The 21,956-nt window shown below is 39.8% G+C and overlaps 1 protein-coding gene across 5 annotated transcripts in view; it reads left to right on the plus strand.

Moving 5' to 3' along the window:
* The window catches only part of AGBL1 (AGBL carboxypeptidase 1), a 273,234-nt gene that overhangs the window by 124,901 nt on the left and 126,377 nt on the right, over nucleotides 1-21,956 (plus strand). For all 5 annotated transcript variants that reach the window (XM_074549224.1, XM_074549221.1, XM_074549222.1 and 2 more), the window contains 3 exons: nucleotides 12,434-12,563; nucleotides 17,118-17,249; nucleotides 21,187-21,363. In XM_074549224.1, the coding sequence (XP_074405325.1) occupies nucleotides 12,434-12,563; nucleotides 17,118-17,249; nucleotides 21,187-21,363 (439 nt within the window). The remainder of the gene's footprint in view (nucleotides 1-12,433; nucleotides 12,564-17,117; nucleotides 17,250-21,186; nucleotides 21,364-21,956) is intronic.

Raw genomic sequence — 21,956 nt, forward strand, 5'->3', positions numbered from 1 at the left:
CCAAGGAGCAGTGCCAGTAGCATAAGTTAGGACAGCCCTGTGGCATCCCTTTTCCTTCCCACTGCCAGCCCAAACATCCCCTTTTGGCAGTGCTGGCCCCAAGTCCTCCCATTCCAGCAGCTTTCTGGTGTCAGTGATAAACAGTCTGCTCCCAGTGATGGGGCTGGCATTCCTTCCCAACTACTGCAGCACTGCCAGCACTGTCAGAACAGGAAAACCCTTTCCAAGGGGAATTTTCCTTGGTGCTTTGCCCATTAGGCAGGTAAAGGGACAGACCTGTAAGAGGCAGGAAGGGAACTGGCAGCTCCTCAACTACATCTCCTCATCTTTATCTACAAAAGACCTCCTGGCCTAGTTAATGTCTCTATGTTATTTAGACAATAGTTTATAATAGAGCAGCTCCTCTTCTTCTGGAGCTCTACACTTGGAACAAACTGAAAGAGAGGAGATGTGTTTGCAGAGGATGGTTGGTAGAATATTTTTTGTCTTGTCTTTGATGTGACAGCTTTCAACATTTTGGATACTGTTGGTTTGGTTTTTTCCTTTTCTTTCAAGGATTGCTTAGCTCTTTGAGAGGTGAAGAGATGGTTTTCTCTACATAAGAATGAAATGTGAAATTCCTGAGCAGCATTGAAAGCTTGAAATAAAGACCTGCAGTGGAGAGATAGGTGCTGTGTCAGTGTGTTGCTGCCCATGAGATCTATTTTGAATCTCAACATCTTTTTCTTCTCTAAAAGAAAGAGAAGAGAAAGAATTAAGGGGATCCTTCCTGGATCCTTTTATTGGGGGAAGCAATGAAAACGAAAGAAAGGAAACAAAAGAAACAAAACTGAAGCAATAAATGATTGTTGGAGTGGATGTTAAGCACTAAGTCCTTTTAATTTTGTCAGTGTCCTCTAGTGGTGCAATTCTCTTAGGTTTGCACCAGTTAAATGAGAGATTTACTTGTACTCTTTAGAGGCTGGGCTCAGAAGGATTCACCAAAATGGATTATTTAGGGTCAACTTGAATATTGAGAGAGGCATGAATCTGTGGGTTTGGATGTAAGATATCATCCTGTTAATTCATCCCTAGCATCTGTGAACCATTTGATGCAGTATTTTTTCTTAAGAGCTGCAAAGACACGAGAATCCTCTCAGACAAATGTGAGAACAGGGCACCATCCTAATCTTTAATCTTTGGAGAATGGCTCACAACTGGAATCATGAGTGGTTTGTTTTGTTTTTTTTTTTTTTGGCTCTAAAGTGATTTTACTTTGAAATTCAGTGATTGTGTATTTGACTGTTTGAGCACTTAACACTGACCTCATCCCCCTCCCTCTGATGGTGTAAAACCCCATTCTGTGACTTCTCCCAGGGAAGTCGTATTCACCTGCCTGAAGTGCTGGGCTGAAACCACACTCAGCCCATTCCCACACCTGTGAAATTAATGTTTTACTGCTGTTTACACACAACTGCAATGGCTGCCTTGCTGCTGAGCAGCAGCTGGGGCTGGTGGCAGGCCAGCTGCAGGAGAGGAGCAGTGATGGAAGATTCAGCCCTACAGTCCCTAATTGCAGCTGGGATTTTGCAGCTGTGCAGGCACACCATGAGAAATACATTCAAAGCTGCAATTCAGTGAGCATGGCTTTTCAGGCCAACAAATTTGCCTTGTGAGCTGGAGAGAAATGAGCTCTATAGACCGAATTCTTTTTTTTTTCACTTTTTTTATTATTATTTTCCTGGTTGCAATCCCTTTTTGCTGTCTGTCACTGGTAATTTTCAGTGCTCAGGAATAGAGATAAGCATCCTTCATGGCATCCTTTGAGGACCACTAAGTAATTGCTTTTCAGGCTGTGAACAGCTTTAAAAAAACCCATGAATGTTTTGCACTCTTTGAATCATCATTTTTCCATTTTTCTCAAATGTTTACTGTGCAATCTCAGGCAAGTCATTAAACTGTTTTGTACTTACTTTAGCCATCTATACAGTGATGGCAGTAATACCTTAAAGAAGCTTTTTGGGCTTAATTTAATGATTATATAATTGTTTGAAATGTCCCAGTATTAGTCTGAAAGAGATGGTTCTATTGAAATGGAGATTTCACACTGAAAGTGCATTCACTGCACTCTGAGAGAGGATAGGGATGCTTAATTTTTTTTAAAAGAGGGTAGATGTTTATTTTGGCCATTCAAAAATGGCAAAAAATATGACTGGTTTGGTGTACTTTTCCCCCCTTTTTTCAGTAGCAAATTCTGTGATCAAACTTGCCAACTGCTCAGAAAAATCAACTTTTTGGAAAACTATTTATATTTTTCTCTGGTCATTCACATTGTTACAACTTAATATAAATTACAACTATTAAAATTATTAAAAATTGTCAGTTGCTGTGCAAAAGCAGCTTAAATTTTTTTGCTCCCATGAGTATTTATGAATCACTTCCATGCATTTGTTTTTATCTACTGTATGGCATTATTAATTACACAATGTGATTGGAATGAAGCTCGTCAAAAAGGGTAGAACATGGTCAAAGTTTTAGCTAGGTTCTTTCTTGTAGGCAGCAAGTGAATTCCCTTGCTGATAAATATTCCAGAAATACAAGGAAAGCCAAAATAATTGGCCACCTTGTACAACCTTTATTCCACCTGATCAGAATGGCCTGCTTGAATTTGCCCATTGATTTTTGCAGGGGATATTTCTATGAGCTTATCTGTATTGACTAAATGTTATGCAGCTGAGTCTTTATTCTCTCTTGGGTCTGAGTGGTAGAATTAGCTCAAAGAACAAGGAATGCTGAAGAAATTAAAAAAGGAAAAGCACTATTGGGTATAATCAGAATTATTCTAGGGACTTTGTTAGCATTTTGTTGTTATTTTAAGAAAGCACCATGCTTGTTTCTCTTTCAACTCCATCTTGAAATTGAGAAAATTTTATTCCTCTGCTTTTTTAATGTGATTCTACTGAGAGAGACACTACAGTTGCATCTGCACGGAAAACAGTATTTTGAAGTTATCTAGCAATGACAGAATATTGTCTTTTTTTGGCAGAGAATTTTGGAAACCTCTTGGTTCCGAGTTAGATCTTAGCACTGTTTCTCCTTAGGGGCAAATGTTGTGCTGCCCTATGAATGCAGTATATCAGTGCTGTCATCCACCTGTTGGGCCTAAATCTGTATTAACAGTGAAAATGGGTTCAGCTCTTCTACATAGTTATGCAAAATATTTTTTTCTCTATGAGAAGGTTAAAATGAGTTTTCTTATATACACAGAGAAAAACTGTAGCACTTAGATGTGGATTTCTATAAAGATAAACAGCGTGGGCCTATTCTTTGGTTGCTATTTGAGTGTGCTGAGTTGGACCAGCCAGGAGATATAAATTGCTTTTAGTGACACTGTGTCAATTTTTATCCATGGGCCTTCTAACTAGGAGAACTATAGCTGTAGATTACCCTTCTCTGTGTCTTATAATAAGTGATATAGAGGTTGCATTACAGCTCTCTTCTCTTTTCTCCTTGTCTAAATAAGGGGCTCTGTCAGCCTGATACTTTGTCATCTATTTTCCAATGAAATATTTCAATTTTTGATCTGGACCTGATATTTTTAACTTACTGAAAAGGGCAGTGCTACTTATCTGCAAGATTTTTAAACATTTTGCTACCAAAATGGGAGGCTGATCATCTGTTTTCTTCATGGGTGTTTTCATGATTATCCATCCATCCCCTTATATTCACATATACACAATTTGTACCCCTTTAAAAGATGATTCTTCTATTATGTTACATTAAAAACAAATGTGTAGAGAGGTTGGCAGGGAAGAGCTAAGGGAAAAAAGCCCAAAATGTTTAGATAAGCACTGCATCCTCCATTCTAGAAAATTCAGCTGATATCTTCTGATGCTTTGAACTTCCTGATTCATATTAAGGAGAGAGTTAAAAATGAATGCTAAGGACGATAAATTAATTGACCCAATCTATTTTTTTTTTTTTTTCGGGAAGCTAGTTAAGAATTTCCTGACTTTGGAAGATGTTGTGTGCTTGCAACTCTATTGAACTTCAATAGGCTATGATGAATAGTTCCATATTTTGAAAAATCGGGTCATTTATTTCAGTATTCAAGTAACTTCACTTTACAAATCTGTTTCAAGAGGGAATTTTTTGATCGTACCAGTCCCCAATTAAAATTTGTCAATTGCTATGCAAAAGCAGCTTAGATTTTTTTTCCTCACATGAGTATATATGAACCATTTCCATGCATTTGTTCCTATCTAGTGCCCTAGTTTTTCTTTACTAGAAACTTCCAGCCAGACTGGGACTGTTGATATGTTCAGCAAGGTACCCATTGCAAGTCTCTCCGCTCCCCTGAGATTGTGATAGCACCTCTTAGGAATTTTAAATCTTTCTGTGCATCCTGAAGTCCCAGTGCCAGCTTTTCTTAGCACTTGAATGAGCTCTCTTAAAACTTTGTCCAAGTCTTGCTAGGATTTTTGAAGCTTTCTGGAGAATTTGGTTGTTTTATTTTTACCTCTCTGACAGGAATTCTGTCTGTTGCTGCTTGTTATATGTGTACATTAAATTTTTTTTTTCCTGACTGTTTTGCAGTGCTCTGCAAGCCCATCAGGTTTCTCTAGTGGATACTTTATTTTAATAAGTGTATTGAATGCTTCGTTTAACTTTACTGTTTTGAAGTGCCCAGAGACACCATGCTTGGATGAGCAGTTATGTAAGTGCAATTTGTTGTGGTTTTTTTAGCATCAGAATTAGGATTCAGCTGTGGTTTGAAGGCTCACTGTGCATGTGTGTGGGGGAAAGTAAACAAATAAAGGAGAGTTTAGTGCATCCACACACAGAACCCTGAACTGCTTTTCTTCCCTGTGACTGCTCTGATTGCTGCTGATCAGAGCCCCAAATGCCCTCCCAGCACTGCTGCCTGGTGTCTGAGGATGCACTGAAGGATGAGATTGATGCTAGCAGAGGGCTGGATTTGTTTTGCAGAGAATTCCAGATGCAGAACTGTTATCTCACACTGTCTCCTCGCCGTTATCATTATTCAGTAATTATTGCTGGTGTGCTCGCCCTGGTGAATGGATGTTTCATTAGTGACACTTTGTTGTCTGCAGGCTGGATGGGTGGCCCTTGTGGCTGCCAGATTTCATACAGGGGCAGTTCAAATTCATCATTTGTCTGGCATTCCTAAAATACATTATTTCCTTTGCCTGGCCTCTGGAGGAGCTCAATCGTTCTTCTGTTACTCTTTACCCAAGATATTCACAGAAGGGATGTAGTAGGGAAGATGATGCACACATTGTTGATGAGGAAACTCCACAACACATGAGCTTTATTTGGGGATTTTCTTTATTGTTATTATTATTTTAATTTTTTTCCCAGTAGCTGCAATGACTTACCAGACCATTTTCTATGCATCATTTTCCTACTGCGTAAAGCAGTCTCCAGTTATGGTAGTGATGGTATTTTTAACTCAGCTCAAGTCCCTCAAAGCTTTAATGGTCTCCAGGAATATGTGAGGGAATTAGGCAAAGTGTTAGCCAAGAGTTCACAACACTGGAGATAAGTATTATGTAGCAGTAGAACAACAACAAGGAAGATACAATGTGCTGGCAAAGAAAGAATTCAATGATATATATGCCTGGGGAAATGGAAAATAACCACATCCTTTCAAGGACAGGTGGAATGTATAACAAAAAAAAAAAAAAAGAATAGAAGGAGGTGTTTTCATTAGGTTTTTGGGGAAGTTGATTTTTATTTTTTTTCTGGTGGTGTGATGTATGTTGGCTGTTTTGAGGTTTTTTTTCTGTTTTCATAGAATGGCTTATGTTGGAAGGGACCTTAAAGATCATCTATTTCCAGCTTGCCTTTTCTGAAATGGAACTTGGATTGCAAATGGGTTTGATCCATAAATATTGTTCATCTGCACAGAAGGGAACATTTATTGCAAAGAAAGCAAACAGTGTTTTATAGGAGCTCCTGGCTCCTCAAGGGAATTCACAGGCAGGGTAAGAAATCCCACGTCACAAAGGAGAAATATAAAAAGCCTGGCTTCATGTGTATCATTGCTGAGTAACCTGTGAGGAAATATTATTATATTGCAGAGAGATGATATTTGCTGTGCAAGTAGCCTGGGAGGTTGGTAGAGGTCAAGTCCCAAAATGCTGTAGCCCTGTAGTGGGAATTTCCAGTGATGATGAAGATATAGCTGTAATGTCTTCATAATCATATAGAGTTTAAAACAACTGGAAAAAGATGGGGTGGAGGTGGGAAAAAGAGGGGGAGCCCTTCTAGGATGAGCAACAAACACAACTCAGTGTTATCTTCCTGAGCCCACTGCCGTGTCAAGGAAAGAGTTAGCAAGATTTGTACTTGGGTTTGTATTATTTTGTAAGCTACAAATCAGCACATTTCAGTTAATTCTGCTTTTCCAGAACTATAATTTACTAATGGAGGAATTATGTCAGCCTGTGGCCAATTCACCATAAATCACAGCAGATTCTTGTGCTTTGAAGTCCCTTTTTTTGCTCCTACAATTACATGAGTGACTTGGTGACACAGAAAACCCATCCTGTGCCAGATCTTTCTTAGACAAGAGAAACAGCATCTTTTTTGACCAATGGGGTTTATACTGAAGGGTTAATATGTGAGCCTACTTAGCAATACAGGGCACAACCAGCACTGCCTAATCTAGATCAGCCACGTTTTAAACACTTTTTTGTACAGTTTATTATTAACCTCTCTTCAGAAATCAACAGAACAAATTTGGCAAAACAACTTTTCAGCCTCCTACAGGGCCAAAAATATATGTGCTCAAAAGCATCTTATTTTGGAACACCACCACCTCATTGTCATGCAGGTGTGACTTGCAGAGATTTATCCTGCTGCTTGTTTTTATTGGGGGTGATGGAGAATGGGACACACTGCACCTCAGCTGGGGAGGAGTGGCTTCAGGCTTCCTCACCTTCATCTCTCTGAGGTCTTCTTGGCTTCTTTCTCTTTTTTCCTTTTTTCTTTCTTCCTTGCCAGCTGACAGGCCACTGTCCTACTTTGCTGGGAGGTGTCAGCCGGCTGAAACAAGCCTGATGCCATACAAAGCTTTGCAGGTGCCAGGGTTCCACCTCCTGGACTACTTGGCTAAGGATGGATTGTAGAAAAAACTGTTGAACATCTGAAGTCACTGGAGTACATTCTTTTTCATTATTTTTTTTTCCTGGGCTTCCACATACCTAGCTTGTGATTATCACTTAATTCTATGATGTCACACTTTGCCCTTCTGCATTGTTTATTTTTGTTTAAGTATTAGAACAATCATCTGCAAATTGCAATTCTTAGTGCTCATTTATATGCAGAGATTGCACTGATTTAACTAACAGATTTTTAAATCCACTCAGTTAATTCTATGCAACCCATATGTGTGCAATTAGCTTAAGTCACTTAAGAATCCTCTCCAGCTCTATGGATACAAGCCACATTTAAAATAGGAAAGGATATAAGAATTAGAAACAGGCTAAAGGACATAAATTTAAAAGCAAAGTTTTAGTTAATGTGATGTGCTTTCATCAGCTGTCAGGTTCTATTCCTAGTTTTCCATTGATTTACTGCTTTGCTGCATGAGTGGCTCCACTTCTCAATATCCCTGCCTGCAAAATTAGGATTTGCTGACATTGCTCGTAGGAGGATATAAGTGGGGCTGTTTGGGAAAATATTTTTCAGGGTTTTTTTTTTTTGCTTTTTTTTTTTTTTCACCCCATGGAAAGCTTAAGCTTTTCTATGAATAATGGATAATCAAACCTGGAGACAAATCTTACAATTTAAAAACAGAACTTGAATTTGGAACTGTCATCGCTGTGCCATTTGGGAGTTGTTTGGCTGTTTTTGTACAGGCTCTTCCAGCCAAACTACAACTCCCATGTTGCATCATGATTCTGCGTCTCACTGAGCTGTTGCCACAGAGTCCTGATGCTGCATTTAGGGAAAATGTGCCCCCCTCAAGGAGATGCTCTGAAAGAGAGGAAACAGGTACCTAAGAAACCTCAAATTCATATTTTCTGAGACATATCCTTAACCAGTTCTCATTTTTTGGGTAGTAAAATTTGGAGTTTTGACAGAAAATTCAGAGTTTTCTGGGGAATTGGTGTTGGATGGGTGAGGAAAAGTCAACATTTCTGCAAAAAGTCAATACTTATAAGAGCTGAAAAGTGAAATTTCCACCCAAAACCAGTGTCTTAAGAATGCTGTTCTAAGGCTTTTGTATTGAATAAAGTATTTGAAGAGTCTCACAAGAGACTCTTGAGATGACTCTGTGTTGTAGGTGAGAACTCAGTTTTTATTTGTTCCCTGTATCCTTATTTGCTCCTTCATAAAACAGCACAAAACTTTTATTACTTGAGCTTTTCTCATAGATTTCTTTGACAGTGCAAAGTGTGGGCAACTCTAGGTGAATGAATTATCTAATTATTATTTAATAATTACTGCTAATTTAAATAGAAGTAAGATAGAAATGAACTGGGCATCCTTTGGAACTGGGAGGGAGGTTGGCCCACGCCTGACAGTGCTGTTTGCTCACCTTTCCAGCAGATCAGGTGAACCCCTTGTCTTTTTTTGATTATGACATTGGCAGCATTACCTGGGGTGAGGCAGGTCTCGTTCTGCATCTCCAAGTGATTTGTGACCAAGTGTGGCTTAATGAAATGTGTCTACAGAGAGAAAAGGAGCCCTTCCATCAGAGGCAGAGGATAGAGATACAGTACATGCACGGACCAGGGAGAGCACAGATTGCATCATTTATCTTGGGAAGCAAGGAATTGTCCATTGTGACAAAACCAGTCAGACGCAGCAAGTAAAACGCTGAAGGTTCATTACCCTAATTAGTATCAGTGCTCAGCTGAAGGGAGGCAGGAAAAAACTGGCAGAGTGATAGCTCAGGATAGTGTTTGTCCAAGAGGAAGAATTGTGCATCATGGATTTAGCAGTCAGTGCTGGGAGGGGAGGGTGGTGCAGCAGAAATGAGACAGGTGATTTCATTGGCACCCAGGTAGCACAAAGTGTCACTCAGGACGTGAGTCTGGCATTATGTGTGGGTAAGGTGCCACCAAAAAAAAAAAAAAAAGAAAAAAAAGAAAAAAAAACCACAAAAAAAAAAAAGAGAAGAGAGTAATAAAATATTTCCTCTTAAAGGCTTGGTGATAAAATAAATAAGGCAGCACTTCACATCACAGTTGAAAAAACACCATTGTTTGGTACTTTATGGGGATCTCTTAGAACCAGCTAACTTTTTTTGCCTTGTTTTTTATCATCTGACCAGTTGAACAGGGCCAGCCTGCTTTGGTGCTCCAATGCTCTAATCCTGATAAAAACCTGTTTGGTTTTTTAAAAACCAGATGTGGTACAAATGAGGTTTGAGGACAATCAGCATGGCAGTAGGTCATGCTTAAGTAAGGATGGGAGTGTGATTGGGACTTAAGAATGAAATACACACTTGAAGGAAAGCGATAAGGAATAGGGATTGCAGCTCCTGGACTCCCAGCTGTTTTGGTTATGTTGGGAAAGTAAGCTGCTCTTGAGCCTGGTTCTATTGTACAGAGTTTAGCATTCATGTTGCAGTCAGAAGGAAAGAGAAGGGGATGGGAAATAAATTGTTAACTGCAGTAATGCTGATGACAACTGTTTCATTGTAAAGCCTCCAAAATTTACATTGTTCTGGTGATGTTCCATTTCTGGAGTAATTATTGGCATCTCAGGGCCATACCAGGGTGCAATGTAGCCATTATGATTTCAGCCCATGGGCTTGAACAAAGCCAGAGTCCAAGCCAGCAAATAATGGCTATATTTCTGACACTCTCCATTAAAATATGAAGGAGGGCTTTACTGCTGCTACTGCTTCCTCCCATCACCAGCCTTGATCTCTGGAAAGATTTCAAATTAAGAGAAACAAAAGATTTTCTATCCATTTTATATTTTTTCCCCTCCATGTTGCTCTCAGTTTTCTGAATGGCAGGACCATAACATCTTAATAAAAATATTTCAGTTTTCATCCTAGGCTGCTGTTATTTATAAAGTCCAGCATGGTGTGTCTGGTTGAAGCTGCCTCATGCTGCTCAATGGCATCTTGAATGTTTACTTGTGCCTGCTGCCTTTTATACAGACACTCTCATCCTACTCTGGTACTGCTGTCTGCTTTTAAGATGCACAGTGAATGGTGATCCTTCTCTCTACATATCAAACATGATGCATCCCTTTAGATTTTATATTTCCCTGTGCCCCAGGTGCTGTTATTATCAGTCCTGACATCATTCATTCAATATGATGGCTCCTGTCTTTCCTTTTATCTGTTATGGACAGGAGACTGGGAAGTATTTTATCTCCCCAACGCAGCAACATATTTTCTTTAAAAAGTGACTTTTCTCTCTCTCCATTTCAGCCTTTCTTGTCTAATATCTTGTGTATTATTCTTATCCCCAATCTCTTTACTACACAACCCTGTTCAGTTTTGTTTTTCCTGTGTTTCTCATCCCCTGCCATTTTTGTGTCTGTGTGGGACACAGGCTTATTGCAGTACACTGAAATGTTCCATTGACCTTATCAAGGCTCATGTTAGGACCAGGTAGGATCTCTCCATCCATACACGTGGCTTGTGCAGAGTTTTGTGCAGTTTCTGAGGTTGCTTTGCCCTCAAAACCAAAATGTCTTGGCAATATAAAAGTAGAGGGGGAGGGAGGACTATAGTAAACAGATCGGGTTGAACAAGAGAATAACAGTTTAATTATTTGAGATATCTCTGGGTAGTAGACTTGGGTGGAAGATATGTAAAAATTGACAGAATTTCGGGTATTCTATATAGAGCCACTGAAGTGGTGTTTTTTTACTGGAATTTTTTCTGGCAATTGTTTTGTAAGCTGCCACCAGTCCCATCCAAAGTGGCATGTAGTCTTCCTTAGGCTTTAAAAAAGAAAAGACATGTAAAGCATTTAAAGGAAATATAATAGCTTGGAAGTGTATTGTAGGAAAGGCCTTTGATTTGAGTAGTGAATTTCATTAAGTCCTGCCAAACATTCAAAGCCAGTCTCAGCTCTCCAGTCCCTTTATTTGCCATCAGCATTTGAAATCAACTTAATATTTTACCTTCACCCTTGGCTGCAGAGCATAGCGGGCAAAACCATTATCTGTGCATGTCATCACTATTAGGAAAGAGAGAGAAGGAATGAAGGGATAAGGAGAAACAGGACTGGCAGGGAATTGGCATGTTCAAAAGTAAACAGATTTTAGCAGAATGAAGGAAGGACAGAGCAGGGTGGGAAAAATCAGCCTCTTGTAATTAAATTTGAATTCTGCATGTCCCTAAGAGCTGTGGATACAGCCAAGCTGAGGGCTAATATTTAAAACTTTAAATGAGCAGAAATGTTAATCTTTGAAGGGACAAAGCTGAACCTTGTCTCCAAGCTCTTGGCTTTATGTAGGGATGATACCTCCTTTCCAAACAGTTCATAAGAACTTCCAAATTATTGTTTTAGAGTTGGATTACACTTCTTAAACTAATACTAAGCACAGAAGCACCTGTGAACTGCAGAGCTGGGGATTGTCTTGTCATAGTCACCTCTGAAAAAAGTCACATTTTGTGTCAGAGCAACAGAATTGGTAGGTTGTATTATGGACTTAATTAGGAGTTTTTCTTATGTGACATATCCTGGGATTTCTTTATAATTGCTGAAGGAATAATCAACATTTTTAGGAGCTTTTAGTTTAGTCTAAAAAATAAAATTGAGTTTGGCAGCGGCTTAATATTAATCTCTGTATTTACTGAATCCTTTTAGCAGTTTCTATTTCCCTGCTTTTTTTCTCCCTTTATGTTGGACTCATCCAGTGGGTACAAAGGCATTTTAGCAGAGGGAAGTGTGGATGGTTTGAGGAGGCACAAACTAATGTCAGTCCCCACAGGAAAGGGGGATAGAGTAGGTTTGGGGTGTGACCAATGACAATGATGAGAAACTCTTTCTGTAGGTCTGCAACAACAAGACTCCCTTCTGTTTTGTTTTTTTTTTTCTTGATATTAAACTAAAACATGGGAATACAAGTCCAACTATCATTTTTCCCTTCAGAATAAAAATTCTGCTGTTATTCTCACTTAGTTTTGCTCTCTGTGTAACTGTGATGGAGGAAGATGTCACAACTTTATGTCAAGGTAAGTGACAAACTGCATTTATTTGCAGGACGGCAATTATGTGAACCTTAGAAAGAAAGGAAATTAAATTAATAAAATTTAATTAGTAAAATTAATACAGTATAAGAACCTGAAAAATATAATATGGATTATTGGTTCATTCCAGCCCTGTGTTCAAAACCATTATATCTGTGTTCTATTGACATTCCTTGTGCCACGGCTTGCCAGGATTGGAAATGCTTTGGAATCAGCTTTTGTTTTGCCAGTTTGTGATGTGCTGCTTCCTGATTTCAGCCTTCGTTGTTCACTGAGTGGAGATGATCTCAACAGGCAGTGGCTGGCACCCAGCTCCCAGCTGCACCCAACAATTTACCACGCCAAAGGTCTCCTCTACTACCTGAGCAGCATTGGCCGGGCTCCTCTGGTGAGTCTCTTCCAGTTCTCTTGTGTGGTTCTGCCAATGGATTGATTATTGTACTTGTGTGAACAGCTCTGTTAGGGAGCTGGAGTGATTTGGGAGCATCACGTCCTGTTGCACTTTCATCTTGTGGAATTGTTTTGGAAGTTTTGAATATTTATCACTTATTGAGTCTTCTAACAAGCATCTCTCTTCTAACAAGCATCTTCTAACAAGAATCTCTATATACCTGGAATAAAAATGAGAAAATTAATTTCTGAAAGCTCTTTATATTCTCAAAGTTCTCCAACTAAGCTCAATATTATGAGTAAGTTATTGCTGTCTTCATGGAAGCATTAGGAGGAATTCCAAAGGATTTCGTCTAAATGGACTGTGCTAAACCCCATGCAATCACAACCTTCAAAGGGTGTGAACCTCCCTGCTGCTTTGGTAATGGGGAAAGGATTGGGTTTGGGAGCTACCAGAAATTCATGAGATGGGTCTGGGATCCATCCCATCTGCTCAGTTGCCCAGCAGAAAGAAAAAATAGTTCTGAGACCCCAGGAGGAAAATCACAAGGAGTTTCAAATATTGACAAACAGATGTGGATACAGGGACTGGCAGGTTTGTTGGTGATAGCTACAGCCAGGCAGGAAATGTCCAAGTGCACCAGAGTCCCTCTGGGTTTGCTGAGAAAAGCCCCAAACAAGGTGAAAATGTCTGTGATCTTCTCTATGAGAATTCTTGCATAATTTAGTTTTTGTCTAAGCTGACAGCCCTGAAATATATCTCTGTAGGCTGAGGAGTATTGTTGAAACTTAGAGTTGCAAATTGAGTCACCATCGTTTCCCTTTGGTTCAGAGCAGTGTGGGATGTCTTGTTTTACCCTGTAATTTGCTGTCTGGCCTCTTTTAGTACATGACCCTCCTTGTCATATTCAGGTGCATAAAGTTGAATACTCAGTACAAGTTTTCATCATTGCTGAGTGAAGGGAGGCTATTGATCCTACCATCTCCCTCACTCACAGACTGCATGTCAGATTTCATAAACTGATTTTTCTTTGCCTTTGAAGAATGCATTGATTTTAGTTTATACACCCTCAAAAATGCCTTTCCCCTCCTTCAGAAGAGAGTTTGGGGGTGGGGTTTTTTTTTGTTTGTTTTTATTGGGCTTTCTTTTAACCTATAAGATCTCATGGAGCCAAGTTCACTGGAAGCCAAATGATTTCTGTGAGCTGATTTGGTTTAATTTATCCTAGGGATGTGCAAGCAGTTTCTTCAAAGCAAAGAACTTCAGCAGCCCCTCAAACCGAGGCCACTTTAATTCTTTAGTTAACAAGAAAACACACTGTTAAATACAGTTTTTTACTTACCTTGTTGCCTGTGGGAACCCTAATGGGACCAAGAGACTGAGTGCACTGGGACATTGCAGAGACTCTCATTTCTAGTGAAGAGCAGGATGCTCTAAAAGGGGAAAGGAACTTCCAGTGGACCAGAAGGCTCTGAGCAGAGTTTGCTGCCTCTCAAAGTCATTATATGAAGCTTGGAAACAAGCACAGCCTGCAATAATGTACTCATTGGGAGGAAAAAAACCTCTAAGCATGCCTACCTCAAAACTGGCATTTAATGCTCTGTCACAATGTTATTAAGAAAGAGACTTGACACGAAAAAAGAGAAGTCATTTCGAAAAGTTCGGTTTTCCAACAGCTTTTTTTACTTTCCACTTTATACACTGCTTTTCTTTTATTTTAAAAGGTACCTGGTTCTGTGACTCATAAGGAGTGTTGTTTTTGAGCTAGAAGGCAGTCCTTACCTTTAGGATGATCAGTATGATCAGTGCTGGCAAATAACTTCAAATAGATTAAAAAATTGTGCATGTCTTTGAGTCATATCCCAGTGAGTGCAGGCTTGGGAGTCTGACTGGTTTGTGTGTCTCAGTGTCCCAGCCATATGGAAGGACAGGCTGAAGAAAAAGCACTGGGAGGTGCCAAGTCTGCTTGGTGCTTGCCCAGACATATCCCAGGAAAATTTCTGTGTTGGGCGCTCAGACTCCAAAATATCTCTTAGCCTTGGCTGAATGGTGAGACATAAGCTACCCTGTGGTGTGAAAATCAGGCAGAAGGATGGGCTGTAGAGAATAATTGAGTATAAACACTGAGAGTGGCTGCAGTATCCAGTCAAATTAATTAAAATGTAGCACTATGCAAGTATTTTCTGTGTTTTCAGTGGCACTGACGCTTGTCCTGTGGATGCTGGTGACAGTGAAAGATTCCACGGCCTGAACCAGCTGCCATATCACAGAACCTGGCTTTAGTAATCTTTTACCAGTAAAGTCTTAATCCAGATCTGTCACTATAAGGACCTGCCTGAAGGCTTCTTGAGGTGCACAATTATAGACCTGCTACTTATCAGGCAGCTCCACTCTCTGATCATCCCTGCATGGTTTCTGATAAATAATATTTTAAGCAGATAATATATTGTCTTTTTGTGTGCTGTAATTCTGTAAATTGGCAGGTAATTGATATGCAATTGAGCCGAGTTTTCTGCCTTGAAATCAGACAAAAGCTGTAAAATTCTCTTTGATATTCATAGAAATACATTCTAGGTGGTAACTGTGGTTAACCTAATCTATGACTGTGCATTGCTGGTAGCTCAGATGAAACACTAGCTGGAAAAATGTCTGTCATTAAGAGAATTAATAAATGCAGCTCTTTGGAAGGAGGCATTCCAGGATAATTGTGTGTGGATCAGAGCTGTTGCTGGGTAGGTGGCTGTTCACATGCTCCAGGTGTGGAACCTGCAGGCCCTCAGCCCCACAAAGAGATCTGGAGATGTTGGTGCTGTGGGAAGGAAGGTTGACAGGACAGAAACCAAAGGAAACAGCAGCCTGTAAGTTCTGGGATGTGTATAATTGTCCATCTGACTGGTTATTACGTGTGCCTCAGCCCCTCCAGTGTCAAAGGAGCTGAAAGAATGTTCATGCTCAATTCCCAGATAAATAAACTGACATGCTGCAGCTAAACTTAGTTGCTGTGGAGCTGGTAAATAAGCAAACGAGGGTGAGTTTTGCCCTCACAGTTGGTGGAAGAAGCTCATGTTCTCCATCTGTTTCTCCCCTCTTGTGCATGTATTTAGGTAGGGACATGGGTGGGAGTGTTGATGTGCTGGAGGGTGGGGAGGCTCTGCAGAGGGACCTGGACAGGCTGACAGTGAGTGCGTGTCAGCCTCTCCTCCCAAGCTGACAGGACAAGAGGAAAATGGCCTCAAATGGAATTTCTTTCTCATATCCAACCTAAACCTCAATGGCCAGGGGAGGTTTGGGTTGGATATGAGAAAGAAATTCCTTTTCTGAAGGGTTATCAAGCACTGGAAAGGGCTGCCCAGAGCAGTGGTGGAGTTGGCATCCTGGACGTATTGGATAGATGTGCAGTTGGCACTTGAGGATGGAGTTTAGTGGTGGATTTGGCAGTGCTGGGTTAATGATTGGACCTGATGATTTTAGAGATATTTTCCAACGTAAATGATTCTATTTTTTGCACCCCATATTTCTCCTCCATCTCTATGTGGGTCCATAATTTTTCTCTACCATTCTACACACATTCATTTGTCGCCAACATAAGTCCTGGAAAACAGTTTAAATGAAATCTTGAAGCTCCTTTCTACTCTACAGTGAATGCTGTTGGTTTAAAATGAAATAATTCCTTCTCTTTAGAGATTCTTATATTTTCATTGACAGATTTCTGAATATTCCTGATTAAGACATGGAGAATATATGTAACAGCCATGTGTACATCGACTTCATATCTCAGAGGGCACTGAGATTGATTATTCTTTAAGACCTGGGTCAATATTTACCTCTCGGGTCATTAAATTGTGATTTTCATTTCCATGGGAATCAATATCTGCCTATACAGGCAATCAAAACTTCCGCTAAAATGGGAATGTGCCTTGTGCCTCGTTTATATGACAGCTGACATGAGAGATGGATTGGACAGACAGATAAATTAGTGTGGAATGAGATTATTTGCCTTGAATATGGGTCATTTTCTGTGCTTGACTTGCAGGAATTCATGCAAAGGTTTGGCAATACAATTGCACAATTATATTTTCCTGAAAATTATGTAGCATGGGTTTTTAATTTAAAGAACACAAAGCAATGATTAATCATTTGGGGAGGCATGGATTTCAAGTCCCATGAGGATAAAGCCGGAGTTTAGGAGTTTAGAAGTAGAAAGAGCCTGACAAATTGCTCCGTTGTGGTATCAGGAGGTCTCATGAACCCTCAGGTTCCTGAGTTGCCATGGATTCTCGCCCAGGTGTCATGTTTATTTCTGCTGCAGACAGAAGTGCACTAGGCTTGACTCTGGACCCCTGAGATCATGTCAGATCAAATAAATAAAGCAAGATACAAGTGACTAATGAAGTCTGACACAGGTCAAAGGCACGGCCCAGTCTAAGCTACTCTGAAGAGACCTTAAAAAAAAATTAACACCTCCCTGCCATAGTCTAGCAGTGGATATTATGAAGAACCAAGAAACCTTTACAATGTTCAACATTTTGCCTTATTTTTTCCTCTCTCTAGGTCTTCTGTGACTACCACGGGCACTCCCAGAAAAAGAATGTGTTTCTCTATGGCTGCAGCATTAAAGAGACCTTGTGGCAAGCAGGCTGCATGGTTGACACAGCAGTTGTCACAGAAGATGTTGGCTACAGGGTAGGTGCTCTTGGTTCCTTCCTTAATTAGTGGCTCGTATGTGCTTACATATTTAAAATATTTAAGATAAGGTCACCTCAGAAATTTTAACAATAGGTTGCAAACTTTCCTTGCTCCAGAGGAATAATAGTCCAGAGAATTTTGAGTCATATGTTATATCTTCATGCACCAGATATTAGGGACACATTTACTGATGGTGTATTTGCTATTTATTTTATTTCAGTAAAATGATGCACTATAACATTTGGCTACATGCTAATAGAACAGAGATATTTTTGTGTGTTTTATAATTTCTAAATATACATACAATTTTGTCCTCACCATCCTACCCATGATATGAAAATAAATCGGAGTTATGTAATTTTAACTGAGAAGATCATGGTGTCCCACAGTCCTCCTAAACTGAATTTCTTCATCACAAAATGCTTCTGGTCCCACTGAAAACATGAGATAATTCAATGCATGCCAAACAAATCTATCATAGTGAAGCTATCTCCAGAACAAATGTTTGGTGTCACACTTAAGATTTTTTTTTTCCTTTTGGAATCAGAAAAAATTCTAAAATCTATTTTATTTCTGCTTCATTGGGCATGTCATGTTCATCAAACTCTCCTTTGAATTTCCTGCCCATCTCTCTCTTTTGTTTTCTTTCTATTTATTTTTTCTTTTTTTATTACCTTTTTTTTGTATCTATTATAATGATATTTTCCTATTCAATAAGTTTTTTCAGGAAAAAGAAATATAAAGTCCAATTCTGGTCTTAAAAAATGTTAATTTCACAAAACATTAATTGTGGCCTTAAACTGATTACAGTTAGAGCTTGGATCACTAAAATCTGAAAGCGGTTGAAGAGTCTTTGTCAGTTTATGCCTCTGTATAATTTTTGCTACTTCAGCATAAATACTCAACATCCTTCCATGAGATTTTCATGTTTTCTGTGCTTATCTTATGGAGCTGCACAGAAATAACTGCAACTTTACTGGAGGAAAGTACCCCAGTGCTGGCTGTGAGGGGTCCCTGTGGCAAACATTGATTCCTGAGGAAAGCAGGGAGGATTCCCACAGCCAGGATATTTCTGGCTGTGTTTGAATTCTGGGGGCTTGCAAAGGCTGAGGAGGGCTCTGCTGCACAGACAGAATTCAAATGTTACTGTCAGCATGTGGAGCCTGACCTGAATCTGCAATGAATCCAGGGCTGTCCAAGAGCACTCTGCAGTGGCCCATGAGAAGATTTTTATGGCTCAAATCCTTGTTTTGGATGAAATGGGAGGTGGGTGCCTGCTGCAGACCCAGCCTATGGATCACCTTCTCCAGCTTAGTCTGGGGAAGCTGGGTCTGTACAGGGACACATCTGCAATTCCTGCTGGCCTCAGAGCTGCTGCCTTGCCCTGTTTGCACAGCCTTCTCTCCTGCCTCCTCTGGGTAATGGGAATTAATCTGGCCTCTGTGATTGATTTTCCTCCACAGGAACAGAAGCCAAATACCTCAAGAAAATTATGGGTTTTGGAAGAGCCTTTGCCTCATACGTTATAGATTCAGCTGTAGCCCTTGGCAATGTACAGTCAGAGCCCTCCCTGCCTTTAATATTTGGTGGCCTTGGGTGACTTGCACAGCATTGGCACCATAATCCCAACCTTTTGATAAACATTCCAGGCCCCTTTGACAGCAATCTCTGCTGGGACATTAGTAAAGAAATATAACTGGATTTTTTTGGAATGGGATTGGAGGTTTATGGACAGGGTCCAATGTAAGTGGAGCAGCTTCCTTTGCTGCCACACATGATAAATCCAGCTGCTGAGAGACAAGGAGTGCAGTCACACTGCTGCACTATCATAAAAGCATCCTTTAAAGGGATGTGTTTTCACACAAAATATATTATTGAAAGATAATTAATGAGAAGAATCAATAGAGAAGAAAGAGCCATTAGTGTGAAATCCAGCAAATGCTGGTAAAATGAAAAGAATATTAAATTTGGGTTTGCTAATGCTTCTAAATGAGTCCTGTGTACAGAGACATTACTGTTACCTGCCAGTATTTTTATTTAATTAAAAGTAAAAGATTGATTATGCATATAATTTGAATTGCTCTAAAAAACTTAACTAGATTAGGGTTCTGATTATTGTATTTGTTGTGATAAGTTTACAAAATTTTGTGTGTGGGTTCAGATAAGGGCACATACAATTCACATACAGTTTAACTGGGTCTCATGGTTGTGCTATGCTTCTGCTGCATATTTTTGATTCCTTCTCAGTCAAAATCCAGGAAAACTTGGAAGCTGTGCATGAAGCCATACCATTTTGTGATCTCTGTGCAGCAAGTAGCAGGCTGAAGGCAGTGCAGAAATGTTGGATGCTTTATCAAAGGCAAGAAGTGAATTTTCAAGGTTTCTCTGTTCAGTCTGCCCACAGGAAAGAGAGTGCTGCAGCTCTTAGTAACACACTGGAGATCTTGACTTAAGATTGAGGCTTGAGGTGGTCTCAGATTTAAAGTGAAGTTTTTTGCTTTGTTCTAGTTTTCTCTGCCTCAGTTTTTTTCATGTGAAAAATGGACTTCATGGAACTGGAGGAGACCAGTGATGGCTGAGGCCAGAATACACTGAAAAATGATAAATGTATAAATGAAAGATATGTATGGTTAAGTAGTTTGCAAGAGATTTTGTAAAGTAGTTTAGACCAAATATGTATCACTCATATCAAGCATGTTTTAGGAAAGAACATTATTCAGTAACTTTGAAATCAAATATTTCCTTACAGTGATGTGAAGTAAAGCCCAAAAGAACAGAACTACAAGTCCTCAGAATTAATTGGGGAAGCTGAAGGTTACTGGAAAGTGAAATTAGCTGGTTAGTTTTCACTACCCAAACTGAATGAAATTCAAGGGTAAATGCCACTAGCAATGTGTGGGAACTCCTTCTGTAGGATTCCTTACAGTTCAGGTGTTTGAGAAAACTGTCATAAAAGAAAGAATGAACATTCTAATTTTGCTTGGTCTCCTCTAGGTGGATCAAATGGTGTTTTGCACATGGGGTTGGTGTAGCAGCACTGAAGTTCAGACACACATAGACATAACCCACAGGCATGTGTGTATATCTAATGGTCCAGTCTATTCATTAGCACTAGGTGTGCTCCATGTAGCTGTTATCTATTTTTATGGAGTATAAAAATAAGACATTTAGCCCTCTGTAATGACTAAGTAATTGTTGCCTCTTCACTGATGGAATATTTGATACTTCAGGCGTGTTTGTAGACTTTGTTGGGAAATATGATTTTGAGAGTAAGAAAATCACTCAGGGCTAAAATGTAATATTTACTGGTTTTATTATTACTTTTTATTGTGCTTCTTTAAGTGAACTGTATGCAATACATTGTTTGGACCTGGAAGAGAATATTTTGGTTTGTTTCACAATGCAAGTTAATTAAATGCTGGGCTTTATTTTCACATTATTATGTGTGACGTTCTATGAGGAAACAGATCCCCTTTCTCTGCTCTGTACCAGCTTCAGACAAAATTCCTCCCATGACTCAATCCCTTGTCTGACCCTGGAATTATGGTGGGAGGAGGTATAATAGAGTTGTAGAGGGGAGAATAGCGATGTCAGGTACTGAGCTGTGACTCTTGGCAGCTCAACAAGAAGGTGTGGGTTGGTTGAAGCAGCTTGAGAGCAAAACTGACTTCTGCACTTCACTCAAACTATTTGGTGTGCAAATGTTTGATTTGCAGTGAGATATGTCAAGTCTACAGAAATTTTGCATTTCAGTCTTTGGAATGAAACAGATGTTAAAATCTGAGGGTTTCGCATGAGATGGAGGTAATGCACCAGTTGGAGCTCTCAGTACCTATGGCTAGATTTGATTATGGACACACTGACACACAGGTCTCTCTGTATGTGTGTGCATGATAACAACACGTGCACATCTGTCCAATTCATTTTCTCACAGACTCTTCCCAAAATCCTGGATAAAGTGGCCCCTGCATTTGTCATGAACAGCTGCAGCTTCCTGGTGGAGAAGTCGCGGGCGTCGACAGCCCGTGTGGTGGTGTGGAAGGAAATGGGGGTGCTCAGGAGCTACACCATGGAAAGCACCTACTGCAGCTGCAGCCACGGGCTCTACAGAGTGAGTAAACCTTTAAAAAAACCCTCTGCCACTGTAAGGGCCTAAATGAGAGATGTGGAACTCCAGGGGCTCTCCAAAATGCAGTTTATTCCATCCAATACATTACAGCAGCCCAGGGTTGTGGGTGACAGAGCCTGTGCCCACAGCTGCCAGCTCCAGCTGCAGGCAGCCCTGCAGACCCTTTGGTTTTGGTTACAAAGCATTTTATACTTTTCTTTGCTTAGCATCTTAATACAGTAGAACCAATCTATACCTTAACTATTATCTATAGCCTATCATAACCACTATAATTACCATAGTCATGTTACTGTTCTCCAATCACTAAAAGTTAGTACATTACAGTTTAAGCTAGAAGTTGTTATTCAGTTTTCTTGATGTGGAAAATTCTGAGACCTTTTTTCTACTTGCCACATTTGCTGATTTGTTTGCCTGTGCTCTCTTTCTGCTTGGTAAAAACATCTTGTTTGAGTTGGGTTTATCCTTTGCTCTAAGTCATAAAAACCCCTTCTAACTAACACACCCTTCACCTCCTTGGTTTTCCAGTAAGACTGCCTCAGCAATTCTTTTCTTCTATATCAAAACTTGCTTCCAAC

Source organism: Zonotrichia albicollis, chromosome 11 (assembly GCF_047830755.1).
Source record: "Zonotrichia albicollis isolate bZonAlb1 chromosome 11, bZonAlb1.hap1, whole genome shotgun sequence".
In the NCBI taxonomy this organism is placed as follows: Eukaryota; Metazoa; Chordata; class Aves; order Passeriformes; family Passerellidae; genus Zonotrichia; species Zonotrichia albicollis.